Source organism: Tupaia chinensis, unplaced genomic scaffold (genome assembly GCF_000334495.1).
Source record: "Tupaia chinensis unplaced genomic scaffold, TupChi_1.0 Scaffold143593_1, whole genome shotgun sequence".
Taxonomy (NCBI): Eukaryota; Metazoa; Chordata; class Mammalia; order Scandentia; family Tupaiidae; genus Tupaia; species Tupaia belangeri.
The window spans coordinates 205,496-221,533 of record NW_006203439.1 but is presented as its reverse complement, the minus strand read 5'-3'; the positions used below and the strand labels follow the sequence as shown (position 1 = coordinate 221,533).

At 36.9% G+C, this 16,038-nt stretch overlaps 1 protein-coding gene across 1 annotated transcript in view; it reads right to left on the bottom strand.

Moving 5' to 3' along the window:
• MORC1 (MORC family CW-type zinc finger 1) overlaps window positions 1-16,038 on the bottom strand; it is a 195,307-nt gene that overhangs the window by 166,036 nt on the left and 13,233 nt on the right. Inside the window, exons 3-6 of the mRNA XM_006164206.1 lie at window positions 15,039-15,073; window positions 11,377-11,445; window positions 5,704-5,794; window positions 4,890-4,998 (exon numbers count right to left, since the gene is read on the bottom strand). Coding sequence (XP_006164268.1) covers window positions 4,890-4,998; window positions 5,704-5,794; window positions 11,377-11,445; window positions 15,039-15,073 — 304 coding nt within the window. The remainder of the gene's footprint in view (window positions 1-4,889; window positions 4,999-5,703; window positions 5,795-11,376; window positions 11,446-15,038; window positions 15,074-16,038) is intronic.

The following is a 16,038-nucleotide window of genomic DNA, read 5'->3' as shown; positions in this document are numbered from 1 at the left end:
GCACACAGTCCCTATACCAAAAATCTCTCTCAAAAAAAAAAAAATCCCAAAAATCCAATAAGATGGATAAGTGGGGAGAAGGGATTGTGGCGTGACCATGCCCCACTGAGGGTGCTTCTTCCCTCTTCCTCTCTTCCTCCCTCCCTCTCTGGAGAGGTCACACACCTTCTGACAATTATAAAAGGAAATACTCCATTATAGAATATGGGGACATATGGAATATACTTTAGCTCCCTTTTGAAAGATGAGTAGAGTGGCAAAGGAAATAACACTATCAGTAAGTTTGAAATATAAAAACAGATGATGGTATATTTCAAAAATCAAAAGCCATGCCAGAAATAGCCAGCCTAATTTATAATCCAGGACCCTTCCCCTGAAAGGCTCAAAGATTAATGGCCTAGATTCATTCTGAAGTAGAGGGGAGAAGAGAGTTAGAAATATCTTCTAGATTCCCATTGAGCTATAGCTCGTCACTGACCCCAAAGACGATAAATGTTTATTCTTTAGCCTATTTCTGGCCTACATGATACACCAGGCCCTGTTGCTGGAGGGGTCTTATTAAAGTCCGAGGGACTGAGTGAAAATATAAATGTCAGATGCTGAGAACCACCGATCTCTTCACCCACTGGGCTCCTAGAAGGCTGGCAGCTAGGCCTTGGGGCAGAAAACTGCAGAAATGTTCTCTGGAAAATCTGACTACCCCAGAAGGAAACACACAAAGAAAATAACATTATGGGTTCTCCAATAAAACAGTTTGTTAGATCACATCATCGTGACACTCACGGCTGCCAAGTTCCACTCACATTCCCAGAGCTTTCAATTAGCATTTTATTAGACTAATCTTTAAAGTATTCAGAATTAATAACATCTAAGTAAAATCTCTAATATAATAGGGAAAAAAAGTATAAATAAAGCAACTCAGAGGAAACAAAAACCATAAGAGGGAGATGAAAATTTCGAAGGGGAAAAATTATTCTCTATTAATAAAAGAAGACTTCAAAATATTTGTGGGAAAAGGGGATTCAAGTATAAGCTTATTTTGGCACACAAAAAAAATGTGAAATCCATGCATACTTTTTGCTAATACATGTTTTCCATGAACTATTTGAAGACTCTATATGTCTTCAGAGCTGTCAAAGAAAAGACTATCCATGAAACAAGAATTACTGGGTCATCGGAAAAGCCATGACACATTTTTGTGTAGAAAAACATTTAAAAATACGTCATGACTTCTCTGACAATCCAATAGATAGATATCTTTGAAAAACTAATACTCAGAGAATTTTTAAGAAAAAATACTGATTCGCAATTAAGAATACAATGACTTACAGGAAAAAAATTCTGTGAAAGGACTATTTGATAATTGTTAGAAATTCTACCAGAAAATGAAATAAAAATACAAAGAAAAAAAAATAGAAGAGAAAATAGGAGACAGAAATTGTAACAGATTAAAGAACCATTTCCAGAAGCCCAAGTGGCAAAAGGAAAGAATTAGATGGTTAAAAATCATCTAATGTATAGTAAACCATACCAGAATATCTTTTAATTTTCCAAAGGGTACAAGTGCTCACCAGGGAGGAAATGAAAATGGGACAGCATCCCCCTGGGTCATGGTCACACCACAATCCTGTCTCTTCCATTTCTCCCTTTTTCAAGATTTTGAGCATCCACTGTGTGTGTTTTAAGCCTCCAGGTCTGGGATTCAAAATGCACAGTTAGCCATGGGAGATCCACCTACCTTAACCACCATGCCACTGGCAGGCCCTATCCCACCATTTCAGGCATGAGTTTCCACATTTAAAAAAAAATCCAGTAAGCACCCAGCATGACAGATATAAACAGACCACACAACGGCAAAACATTAAATGAATCAGAACACTGGACACATGGAAGATTCATTTGACCTTCAAAGAGTAGAAGTGGTAAAAAGAGAACAGGTTACATATAGATTAAGGCATTAAAATGGCTTCTGATTCTCAGTAACAACATAAGAAACTAACTAATGGAGCAATGACTTCAAAATCCTAAAGAAAAATGAATTCCAACCTTGAAATAACACCAAGCCAAACTAAATTAGTAAGCATGAGGGTAGAATAAAAACATTTAAGTACATATAAGTCTCAAAACCTTTCTCAGGAAGCTACTGAAGAACACGCTGCACCAGGAAGAGGCAGCAGGACCAGAAGGAGGTACAGCAGGAAGACACAATGGTCTGTGAGGCTGAGCTACATGGGAGGTTTCAGGTTCCCTTTTAGAGACCTCATTGGATGTTCTGGGCATGCCTGACCATGATCCAGGGCTGGCTGAAGCTGGGGGTGGATTGCTGCATAAAACCCTGCTGTGGACGTGCTCTCTCTCTCTTGCACATGCATACTCAGGGAAGAAAATAATAAACATTTTTTTAAAAAAAGAAGAGAGATGAGGCCAATAGGTGGTATAGTGGTTAACGGACTGGACTCCCACATGGTCTACCACTGTTTGAGTTGTGGACCTGGTGGCTTGAAGCTCACACCAGGCATGCTCATGTGCATGCCCAAAATCCTAAGGAGGAATGGATGAGACATGATTACAACATGGACATCCCCTCAGAGCATGATTTCTCACTTTCTGTCTATCTCTCTCTCAGGCTAGCACACACCCTATAGCAAAAATCTCATACTGAGAGAGAGAGAGAGAGAGAGAGAGAGAGAGAGCTACAAAGGAGACATGGGATTTAGGAGCTAAGATCTGACATGGAAGAGAGGGAAGGAATCACCAGGACAACGGCCAAGAAGGGTCTAAGTGGTCGCTGAGCCCTAGCCACAGAAAGCAGGAGTGGAGCTGCAGCACTGGAAGAAGCTCCAGAACATAGTGCATGAGGAAGATGAGCCGAAAGGAGAGGAGCTGGGGTAACACAGTGACACGAACATACAGAACCAAGCAAATACTCCTTGGTAGTGATAATACATTAAAAACTAAGCAGTCAGTTACTAATTTCGGGACAAATAAAATGTTGTGCATAAAAGTAAAAAGTAATAGTTTATGACATAATATAATGTATGTCGTTTTTATACAGTCATATAATGGTAATAGTTTATGACATAATATAATGTATGTCATTTTTATACAGTCATATAAACACCAAATTCTTACAAATCAAAATTACAACATAGCTACACTGAGTTGGAGGATTAGAAGGCTGCATATGGGTAGGAGCAGAAAAAAGATACATAAATCCTCTTTTATAGTGGGAGGTTAATGTATAATACCAAATAAAATCAAGAAGTAGCAACACAAGCATGCTACCATGAGGTACACATGTAAATATCAAAAAATCAGCTAATATAGTAGAAAGAACTTTCTCTCTGAATGTGGAAATGGGAAGCAGTTTTTTTTAGTTAAAGAGAAAGATAAAGGAAGGAAGAGAAAAGAAAGAGAAGGGAAAGGAAAGGAAAGGAAGAGGGAGGGGAGACTAGGGGAGGATAAAGAAAATAGTGCATTTGAGGAAAACTGTAACTTTAGCCCAATTCCCCATGCCTTTTACATACAATACAGTGTAGTATAAATGCTCAAACATCACTGTTTCCCACTGACTACAGATCACTTCTCTATCAGGTTCACCCCATTTGGCAGTCTCACACCTCTGTATTGTCCCTCCAAACTCCAGATGCATCACCAGGTTTGGGACTTGCTGCGACTTTTCCCACCACATACCAGACTTTGCAGCTGTCAGTTGTATTTTCTCCATAAAACCCTAATTGGCCACTCAAGCTCTCTAATCCACATCATTGTTTTTGGCAGTTTGGTAGGAACGGACACACATGCCAGTAAACAGTACTATTTTTCAGCATCCTCATTTTGTTATTTATCCAATTCTTAAGTGTCTGCCCTATCTTGTGATAAGGCTGAACAATGCTTTGGTGTCACATGATCTGCTTGTTTTCTACCTTCAACAGAGTCTATCCAGGGCTAAACAGACAGTAGTTCTTCAATATGTGTTTGTTGTATTGAATTGTAACTGATGTTAATAATAGTAAAATTTGCCACTGAAAATTAGTAAAATTCCTCTGGATCACCAAATGGAGTTAAAATTATGTTCACTGGAATCACAGCTTTAAGTCTATTTTGCATTCAATTTCCTTATATTTTGTATTCCTACTCTTTGATTCCAATATTTTATTTATTTTATAAATGATAATCCCCAGGTGCATGTGTGTGAGTATCCAAAATCCCAGGAGGAGAAAGAGGAGAAGAGACTGTGGCATGGCCATTTCCACTGAGGGGTAATTTCTCACTTTCCCTCACACACTCTCTCTCTCTCTAGCTCTCTCCTGCAAGCACATATGCCTTACAGCAAAAGAAAAAAAAAAACTAAAAATAAGTAAACAAACAAATAAATAAAAATAATAACCCAGGGCCAGCAGGTAGCATAATGGTTAAGGTGCTAGATTCCCACATGGCCAACAGCAGTCTGAGTCTGGGACCCAGTGGCCTAAAAATCACACCAGGCACATGTGTGTGCATACGTGCCCGAAATTCCAAGAGAAGAATGGAGGAGAAAGGATTGCAACATTGCCATCCCCTCTTGGGAGTGATTTTTCATACCTCCTCACAACACACCTGGGTGAGTACATGTACTATGGCAAAAGAAAGGGGAAAAAAAAAAAGAATTAATTTATGGCATAAGTAGTGGAAAGACTCTGCAGACTTCTTCCAAAGGCTCATTTTGCCAAAAAGAGCCTCTGAATTTAGAGAATCTGGGCACATGGATAATGAAAATAAAGTCCTCAAGAAAGGGTCAACAGAACAGGCCTCCAATGAAAGAACCCATGACAGACTTCACCTTCACAGAAGAATAAATGAGAACAACATTGTTGCCATAGGAACAGAAAGAAACCCTCAAATCTTACCTCACTAAGACCTTCTCTTTCACAGAACGTCTGAGAAAAAAACACACAAGTCATAGTTTCTTCCTTCTTCGTAAAAAGAATAAAGTCTTTTCCAATTCTCATGGACCCACTATATTAAAAACAAAGAATGTAATAGTTTACATTTCAAACACTATAAAAAGAAGAAACAGACTGGTATAATACCATGTGCTGTAACAAGTCATTCTTTTCAATAACCTATTTTGTTGTCCCATAACCAAGAGAGTACAAGTATTTTTCTTCTCAAAGTAGAGCAGATGAATTTGAACTGATCTAGCCTTGCATGCTTGCTTGAGATATGGTTGCTGAGGATATGTCCATCTGGGGGTTTCAGAGAATAATTATCTGTTTCTGACAGGAGATGCACAGGTGGTCCTCATCACCTCATCTTCATTGAGGTAGACCAAAAAAAAGTAATAATAAGCCGTAGACACAACACCTAAACTAAAACATGCTTTGAGAAACAACATAACATAGAAAAGCAATGAAGCTCTAAAGTCTAGGCATCCTTGAAAAAATATTCATAACATAGAAAAGCAATGAAGCTCTAAAGTCCAGGGGTATTGTTCTAGGCATCCTTGAAAAAATATTCTTCTTATATGTGAGAGATCATTTTTAAAATGTAAAGATCCAAGTCAGTTATAGTTATGGAGTGTTCAAAACAAGAGAGTTGTTCCCTCCAAGTTTATAGTCTTTTTAAACTTTTACATGCTTACATCATTCTGTATAAGACTGCCTTTAACTGATTACTGTTCCTGCTATCAGTAAAATATGCCTTGGGGGAAAAAACGCTCACCTTTTTAGACCATTACCATATTGCCCAATGAACTTCAAGGTCGATAACCGTTTCTTGGATGTTCCAAAGTAAATGATGTCTGAAGCTTCCTCTGTAATTGACAAAGACTTTTAAGGGTGATAGGAAGAGTCTTTCAGACTGGACTAAGGTCCAGCTGTCTGGACCTTGCATGTATCTTAGGACACTAGAACAAGTTCATAGCTCTTAGACCAGCCCAGAGGAAAGAATTCTTGTCAGGATCCATACTCTCTGACCACTGTCTTGATAGTATTATGTTCAGGAAATCAGGCAGAACTAACCAGGTGACCTTGGAAAGAGTTTAAAACTCTGAACCTTAATTTCCTTGTCTTTAAAGGGGAACTACTAACAGTTATACCACAGAGTTGTTGATGAAGACAAATGAAACAAAGTAAATGAGATGATGTATTTGTGAAACCCTGAACACAATATGGCACCTGAGAAGTGCATATACCACTAGGAGTTTCCCCAGGGACTTGGCCTTTATCCAGGTCCATACAAGACAAAAGTAAAATGTCAGCTTCTTCTCTAACACTACCTGGGGAAGAAGGGCTAATTGCTTCAGACAGCTATTCTTCTCATTTCTCCAGGGCATCCTGGGATTCTGGAGTGGACATTTCTGGACTTCAGAATATACCAACCTCCGGAACAAAGCAAGTGCTTCTTGTTGGCCTACCTGAATACATGTTTTAGGACTGTCTTGCTGTGTCAGTCTGGGTACAAACATGCTATAGTACAGTACCACATGGTAACGGTTATGAAAAGGCCATAGAACACCTTGCTTGTCTAAAGCTAACTGGAAATTGTATCATATCGTCTTATAAGGTATTGGGCATTAATTGTGTATATAACAACAATATTAGCTACCATTTATTGTTTAATATGTGCTAGATAGTATTTTATATACTTCATAGGTATTGCCTATTTAATACAATAAACCTACAAGGAAGATTTATGATCTGCATGTTACAGATGAGGAAATCTAAATGTAAGTAGTTTAAGTAACCTGCCTAAAGTCATAGAGCTGATAAACAGGCAGGATTACAACCCAGAGCATGAGTCTGGGTATGCTATAGTTCTATATTAATTCCTGCGGTGTTCATTACATACCACATGAACTCCCATGAATGGCTGCCAGTGTTCTGAACATCATGACTCCTGCCCTCAAAGACATGATGTCATGGTAGGAGAAACAGATTGAAAGAAGTATACAAATAACAAGACCATTTCTAAGAGTATTAAATGAAGAAAACAGAATCAGTGTAAGGTGATAAGAGAATTAACAGTGGTGTGGCCTATTGATAGAATGAAGGGAAGGCTACTTCCAGAAGGTTGACATTTGAGGTTCAAATGACAAGGGATCAGCCATGTGTGGCTGGATTGTTATAAGCCAGGAAGTAACCATGAGAAAAGCTCAAAGAGGTGAATGATGTCAAATAATGTAGCACCTGGGAACCAGCAGTTAGCATAATGGCTATGTCGCTGGACTCCCACGTAGTCGACCGCAGTTCTCGTCCCGGACCCGGTTGGCTTAAAACTCATGCTAGGCATGTGTGCCTGCGTGCCCAAGATCCCGAGAGGAAAATGGAGAAGGGACTGTGGTGTGACCATCCCTCCTGGGGGGTGATTTCTCGCTTTCTGTCTCTATGTCTCTCTCTGTCTGTCTGGTGAGCACACGCGCCCTATAGCGAAAAAACCTCTCCAAAATAATAAGAATAATAATAATAATGTAAGACCTTGGAAGTGATTCTGGGGAGCATGAATTTTATTCTTAAGTAATGGAAACCACGGAGCATTTTCAGCAAAGAGTGATGTACATTAAATGAAAATATCCCCATGCAAGATACTCAGTGGGGAATGGGCTATAATGGAGCAAGATAACACCTATGGGTCAAAATTGAGCTCAGCTCAGCAGATAGTCTATTTTCTCTCTCTCTCTCTCTCTCTCTCTCTCTCTCTCTCTCTTTTTTATTATAGGACATGTGTGTTTGCCAGAGAGAGAGAAAACAAGGGAAATTGCTCAATCATCCCCCCATGGGAGGGATGGGGACTCTACAATCTTTTGTCCTCCATTTTGGGAATGCATACACAAACACCTGCATGATTTTCCAAGCCACTGGGTCTGGGACTAGAATCATGGTGCTAGCAATGTGGAATCCAGCCACCTTAACCTCCATGCCACCTACTGGCCCCAGATAAAGTCTATTTTCAGTCTTCAGATAAATTTTTCCTTCTAATTCCTTGATTTCCAAAGCTAATTAAGAATTGCTTTCTTAACAATAGTGTGATTTATTTATACTATAATATTAATATATGTCTACTGAAGTGTAAGTTCCTTTTGAAGGTCTGAATAACTAGGTTTTGATCATTTTGTTTATGACCCACATAAAAGGAATTCCTTCTTTCATAAGAAATTTCCTTAGAATGTATCATATATATTCTATCCTTTATTTTAGGAATTCAGAACAATAACCTTAACATTCATGTTAGAAGGAAAAAGTTAAGACTATTGTATCCTCTCCTTCACATATTTAAGCACTAAAGAATTAATAATACGTACCATCAAAATGACCTGGGCAAATCAAAATGACCTAAAGTCATGATGAGAACTGGATGGGATAGCTGAGCATTTTCTAAACTTGTTAATAAACATTTTTTGACCATTCAAGACCAAAACAGAACTTCAGAGCCAGAGATCATTGTTTTATTTTTATATTCCCACCTTACATCTGCAATGGTGATGGTCCTCAAGTGTGGAACCTACCAGAACAGTTCCATATTACTTGAACTCTGTCACATTTTTTAAACATAGTGACCAAAATCATAGCTCATGAAACACAAAATATTATAAGAATTCCTAAAACAACTTAAAGCCTAACTCAAAACCCTTAGTAGAGGAAATAACTTTCCAATTGCAAGGGACACGCATACAGCACACTTATTAAGTACTGGCTTTATGTTAACCTTGAGTATACAAAGATAAGTCATGCAATATACTGTAAATGTTTCATTATGATGGGAACATTCATTTGAAGCAACTAAACCTTTGAACATACAGAGCGAAAAACGCAACCTGTTAAAAACAAGTTGAGGTGATCTCTACCTCAAGGTTAAGCAGAAAATTAAAAATAGCCTAAAGGCATTGGAAACTGCCTGGGGCTCTTGCAAGCAATACCTAAAGAGTTAGTTGAAAACAGTCTCAGAGTCCATTCGGTTAATATTTGTTTTCTGTTCATTCTGATTATTATTATTTTTTTTTTACCATCAGTACCACTTGCCTTTCATTTTTCTGACAATATTTACTTATATTCATTTTTCTGTCTCAGTCAGACAGTTAAAATGAATTGGCTCTGCTAGCTAGGATATTTAAACCCAAAAAAGTTCCACAATAAGCTAAATCTTGTGGTTTCTTTTCTCTAATAGCTCCATACCTGTTTCTGCATAGGTAGCTCAATTTATTTTTATTTATTTTATGGGTTTTTAGCTGGTTTCCTTTAACAGCCAGTTAGGAATCTAGATAATTGACTTACCAGGGCTCATGCCACATCCATCATCCAGGAAGCACAACATGAACCCACCCTGTAGTTTTTCATTATCCACTGTAAGAGAAAGCAGTGATTACTAATAAATATTGGGCTTAATTTGTTCGTCAGAAAGTCATGCTGCTCGCGTAATTATTTGTCCTCCTCAAATGCAGTCGCAGAGTGACAGAATTATGGCACAATGATGAAGCTCAGAATGGAGTCTTGGCTACAGCTTCCTACGAAACTGCAGGAGAAAAACAAGCAAGCAACAAAAAGGCATAAAACATCTGCACATTAATAAATTATGTATACAGTAGGACATGCCCTGTTCTGGAACTGGGCTGGTCCTTTAAACTTCAAGTATGCACTCCCTTGGAGAGAAAAAAAGGTAAATGACGATGTGATCTCTCTTTCAAATTGATCAACCTTCATGCTTTTAAACCAAAGCACTAATTCCAAAATAAATCTAAGCCATTCCTATTAAATTAATCAGGCACCTCCTAAGTAGCTAATTCCTGTAAGAGCCATTTCTTGATGTTTCTTCATGGCAGCAAATATTTGCCTCTTGAAGATGTGTTTGATTTTTGAAAATGGCGAAGTTATTTGGACAAGGGAAATTGCTCAATCATCCCCCCATGGGAGGGATGGGGACTCTACAATCTTTTGTCCTCCATTTTGGGAATGCATACACAAACACCTGCATGATTTTCCAAGCCACTGGGTCTGGGACTAGAATCATGGTGCTAGCAATGTGGAATCCAGCCACCTTAACCTCCATGCCACCTACTGGCCCCAGATAAAGTCTATTTTCAGTCTTCAGATAAATTTTTCCTTCTAATTCCTTGATTTCCAAAGCTAATTAAGAATTGCTTTCTTAACAATAGTGTGATTTATTTATACTATAATATTAATATATGTCTACTGAAGTGTAAGTTCCTTTTGAAGGTCTGAATAACTAGGTTTTGATCATTTTGTTTATGACCCACATAAAAGGAATTCCTTCTTTCATAAGAAATTTCCTTAGAATGTATCATATATATTCTATCCTTTATTTTAGGAATTCAGAACAATAACCTTAACATTCATGTTAGAAGGAAAAAGTTAAGACTATTGTATCCTCTCCTTCACATATTTAAGCACTAAAGAATTAATAATACGTACCATCAAAATGACCTGGGCAAATCAAAATGACCTAAAGTCATGATGAGAACTGGATGGGATAGCTGAGCATTTTCTAAACTTGTTAATAAACATTTTTTGACCATTCAAGACCAAAACAGAACTTCAGAGCCAGAGATCATTGTTTTATTTTTATATTCCCACCTTACATCTGCAATGGTGATGGTCCTCAAGTGTGGAACCTACCAGAACAGTTCCATATTACTTGAACTCTGTCACATTTTTTAAACATAGTGACCAAAATCATAGCTCATGAAACACAAAATATTATAAGAATTCCTAAAACAACTTAAAGCCTAACTCAAAACCCTTAGTAGAGGAAATAACTTTCCAATTGCAAGGGACACGCATACAGCACACTTATTAAGTACTGGCTTTATGTTAACCTTGAGTATACAAAGATAAGTCATGCAATATACTGTAAATGTTTCATTATGATGGGAACATTCATTTGAAGCAACTAAACCTTTGAACATACAGAGCGAAAAACGCAACCTGTTAAAAACAAGTTGAGGTGATCTCTACCTCAAGGTTAAGCAGAAAATTAAAAATAGCCTAAAGGCATTGGAAACTGCCTGGGGCTCTTGCAAGCAATACCTAAAGAGTTAGTTGAAAACAGTCTCAGAGTCCATTCGGTTAATATTTGTTTTCTGTTCATTCTGATTATTATTATTTTTTTTTTACCATCAGTACCACTTGCCTTTCATTTTTCTGACAATATTTACTTATATTCATTTTTCTGTCTCAGTCAGACAGTTAAAATGAATTGGCTCTGCTAGCTAGGATATTTAAACCCAAAAAAGTTCCACAATAAGCTAAATCTTGTGGTTTCTTTTCTCTAATAGCTCCATACCTGTTTCTGCATAGGTAGCTCAATTTATTTTTATTTATTTTATGGGTTTTTAGCTGGTTTCCTTTAACAGCCAGTTAGGAATCTAGATAATTGACTTACCAGGGCTCATGCCACATCCATCATCCAGGAAGCACAACATGAACCCACCCTGTAGTTTTTCATTATCCACTGTAAGAGAAAGCAGTGATTACTAATAAATATTGGGCTTAATTTGTTCGTCAGAAAGTCATGCTGCTCGCGTAATTATTTGTCCTCCTCAAATGCAGTCGCAGAGTGACAGAATTATGGCACAATGATGAAGCTCAGAATGGAGTCTTGGCTACAGCTTCCTACGAAACTGCAGGAGAAAAACAAGCAAGCAACAAAAAGGCATAAAACTAACATAAAACATCTGCACGTTAATAAATTATGTATACAGTAGGACATGCCCTGTTCTGGAACTGGGCTGGTCCTTTAAACTTCAAGTATGCACTCCCTTGGAGAGAAAAAAAGGTAAATGACGATGTGATCTCTCTTTCAAATTGATCAACCTTCATGCTTTTAAACCAAAGCACTAATTCCAAAATAAATCTAAGCCATTCCTATTAAATTAATCAGGCACCTCCTAAGTAGCTAATTCCTGTAAGAGCCATTTCTTGATGTTTCTTCATGGCAGCAAATATTTGCCTCTTGAAGATGTGTTTGATTTTTGAAAATGGCGAAGTTATTTGGAATCAATTTTTATGATGAAGAGATATCATTAAATTACCTAACATAATCTCTGGTTTAAAGTATGTTAAAGGTATATCTTAAACTAATGAGATAAATTTTAGTGCATAGTTTGCAAACTGGTTCCAAAAATAGTTTCAACAAATACATGTGTTCTAGAACATTTTTAATAACAATATTATTGAGGAATAGCTTATGCACAATAAGCTATAGATGTCTAAAGTATGCAATCTGAAGTTCTTTGACTTGTGTGTGCATCTGTGTGTGTGTGTGTGTGTGTGTGTGTGCGTGCATGCATGCACGCACGTACATACATGCACATCTCCATGAGATCTTCACCACGATCCAGGCAGTAGATGTATCTATCATCCCAAATCTTTCTTCCTGATCCCCTGCAATCTTTTTCTTTGGCTCCCTCCATACCCATAATTCTCATCTTGTCCCCAGGCTATCACTGATCTACTTTCTGTCTCCAAAGATTTGTTTCTAGCACATTTGTTGAGTCACCTATAAATCACATTTTAAAAATTAAATAAGTAGGGCCAGCTGGTAGCATCGTGGTTAGAATGGCTGGATCCCACATGGTGGCATGGTTTGAGTCCCAAACTCAACAACTTGAAGGACACCCCAGGTGCGTGTATGTATGTGCCCCAAACTCTGAGAGAATGGGGAAAAGGGACTGTGTATGGTTATCTCCCTTTCTGGCGGGGGGTGGGGTGGTTCTTTCTCACTCCCTATCCACTTCTCCACTCCCAGTCTCTCTCCAGTAAGCTCACTTGGCCTACAGCAAAATTAATTAATTCATTTATTCATTACATGTTCAAAACCATGAATAAATATATAAGGGACATACTTAATATTTCTGAATTCATAATTTTATCATTGTATGCTACTTCTAAGCTCCCTACTTTTCTTTCTAGTTTATTTTCTTGTCTGTAAAACCTTTGTATCTGACCTACCATCTCACTGTCCTAGTTCCTTCATTCTACCTAGTCATCTGACCTGCTTGCCTCTACTGTCAGAATATTCTCCTTCCCTTAATGTATTTGCTCTGTTTAGCACCTCCAAGGATGACGTTTCACTATTCAATGAGGAGAACCCAACTATGTTAAGAATTTGGTACAAGGCAGTAATAATTCTCAATCTTGGCTCTCTATCAAATCATCAAGAAATATCTACGGACGGTCACACTGCGACCCCTTCTCCAGTTCTACACCCCATCGGGATCTTGAGCATGTAAGCATAAGTGTTCAATGTGTTTTCCAAGCTACCAGGGCCAGGAATCAAATCACATGGTTGGGCACATAGGATCTAGCTGCCTTAAATACAAGGCAAGCCCCTCATGATAATTCTTTAGACAAGAATATTCTTTTCTTCCAAGGCTATTTGGCAAAAATTACAATTATATTTAAAGTCCTAAATACTTAATATGAGGTATAATTTCTTCTTTCTGTGTGTTTCTAGGTAGTGTTAACTACAGAGCTGGATCACAAAACCTAACTTTATTAGCATCATATTTTAATGAAGTTAACTAATAAATGCAATAAATACTGCCTATAAATACACTTGATGGTGAAAACATATTTGGTTTGAACTTTATGGCCCTCAAACATTCATACTGCACATTCACTTCTCCATTTTAAAGGTGGAACAATTTATGTATAATTATGATTAACCATTAAGTTAATATGCTGGCTAAAATCAAACTGTTTCTCCTGGTAGACAAATTGACTGCTCCAGATCATGCCAATGCTTTCACTAAACTCTGGAAGACCTAATTTTGTAAATAGGTCCTCTAACAAGTGAACAATTTGACCCTCAGAGTACACTTTTCTCACTCTGGTTCCCCACAGGGTCATTGTACTCACAAAGCACTTAGATTACATTTAAAATCTATAGAATGTGGATTGATTTCATGAAATAAAATAAAAGAAAATAACCCCATGCTTCTCCATTAGAAGAATAAAAAAGGGAGAAAAGGCAAATTTGCTCACCTGAAAACACATCAAGTCTTTGAGCCCCCGCGTCTCTGGAAACAATATAAAAATATCATTGCTTCAATATGAAATTATGTTTAAAAGAATTACATTAACCTGAATTGCTTATGTGAGATATAACCTACTGTCAGATATTGAACAATACAAAAATCCATTTAAGTTGTTCAAAATCAATTACTAAAATGTTTCACTGTACATTTACATACTAAGGCCTATTATCATTCATAATTTGAAGATATTATAAAACCCAAAACTTTTTGTAAAAAAAGGAGATAGAATTTATTGGTGATTGGACAAAAAGATCAACAAAATGGGAAACACTAGTTATTGGACAGGCCTTTGACTGAAATGTTGTATCTAAAGATTAAACTAGAAAACTATACAACTAAGGTAGATCTCAAGTAAGTCATCAGAAGCTTCTTGGAAAGACGGCCTGGCAACATAAACAGTTCTGCCTGACAGAGAGAATTAGAGAAGCTATATGAAAGAATTTGTACCATAAAATAACCTGGACTTTCCCATCCCAGCATTGTAATCAGTAGAGATTGCAGAAGAGCAGTCACAACAGAGGATTATCTTGAGGGAGACTCTGAAGGAAGAAAAAGACTGATTTTTGCTAGCAGATGGTATATCACAGAATACTCTGTAGGCAGGGCTGAATTGAGAAGGTTTATGTGAATTATGTGCTGGGTGTTTGCTTTTCGACAGTTTGAGTAGTTGACATGTAAATATTTTCTCAAACATACTTAAAACCATACTGTCTCTATTGTTATAGAATCACAAACAAAATTATAACAAATATTTCAAACATTATCTTCAAAATTCAGTTTTTGAAGTTTTGAAAGTTGTTTATTAACTGTCAAGAAGAACAATTTGACCCTCAGAGTACACTTTTCTCACTCTGGTTCCCCACAGGGTCATTGTACTCACAAAGCACTTAGATTACATTTAAAATCTATAGAATGTGGATTGATTTCATGAAATAAAATAAAAGAAAATAACCCCATGCTTCTCCATTAGAAGAATAAAAAAGGGAGAAAAGGCAAATTTGCTCACCTGAAAACACATCAAGTCTTTGAGCCCCCGCGTCTCTGGAAACAATATAAAAATATCATTGCTTCAATATGAAATTATGTTTAAAAGAATTACATTAACCTGAATTGCTTATGTGAGATATAACCTACTGTCAGATATTGAACAATACAAAAATCCATTTAAGTTGTTCAAAATCAATTACTAAAATGTTTCACTGTACATTTACATACTAAGGCCTATTATCATTCATAATTTGAAGATATTATAAAACCCAAAACTTTTTGTAAAAAAAGGAGATAGAATTTATTGGTGATTGGACAAAAAGATCAACAAAATGGGAAACACTAGTTATTGGACAGGCCTTTGACTGAAATGTTGTATCTAAAGATTAAACTAGAAAACTATACAACTAAGGTAGATCTCAAGTAAGTCATCAGAAGCTTCTTGGAAAGACGGCCTGGCAACATAAACAGTTCTGCCTGACAGAGAGAATTAGAGAAGCTATATGAAAGAATTTGTACCATAAAATAACCTGGACTTTCCCATCCCAGCATTGTAATCAGTAGAGATTGCAGAAGAGCAGTCACAACAGAGGATTATCTTGAGGGAGACTCTGAAGGAAGAAAAAGACTGATTTTTGCTAGCAGATGGTATATCACAGAATACTCTGTAGGCAGGGCTGAATTGAGAAGGTTTATGTGAATTATGTGCTGGGTGTTTGCTTTTCGACAGTTTGAGTAGTTGACATGTAAATATTTTCTCAAACATACTTAAAACCATACTGTCTCTATTGTTATAGAATCACAAACAAAATTATAACAAATATTTCAAACATTATCTTTAAAATTCAGTTTTTGAAGTTTTGAAAGTTGTTTATTAACTGTCAAGAACTATGGAGTATGAGAAAAAATTTTGATATATAAAGTAAATGTTTGTGGGAAAATATAAAAATAAATAAATAAATGATAAATAAAAAATTGAAAAAGTTTTAAAAATGAAAAAAGAAATATATTACATTTAA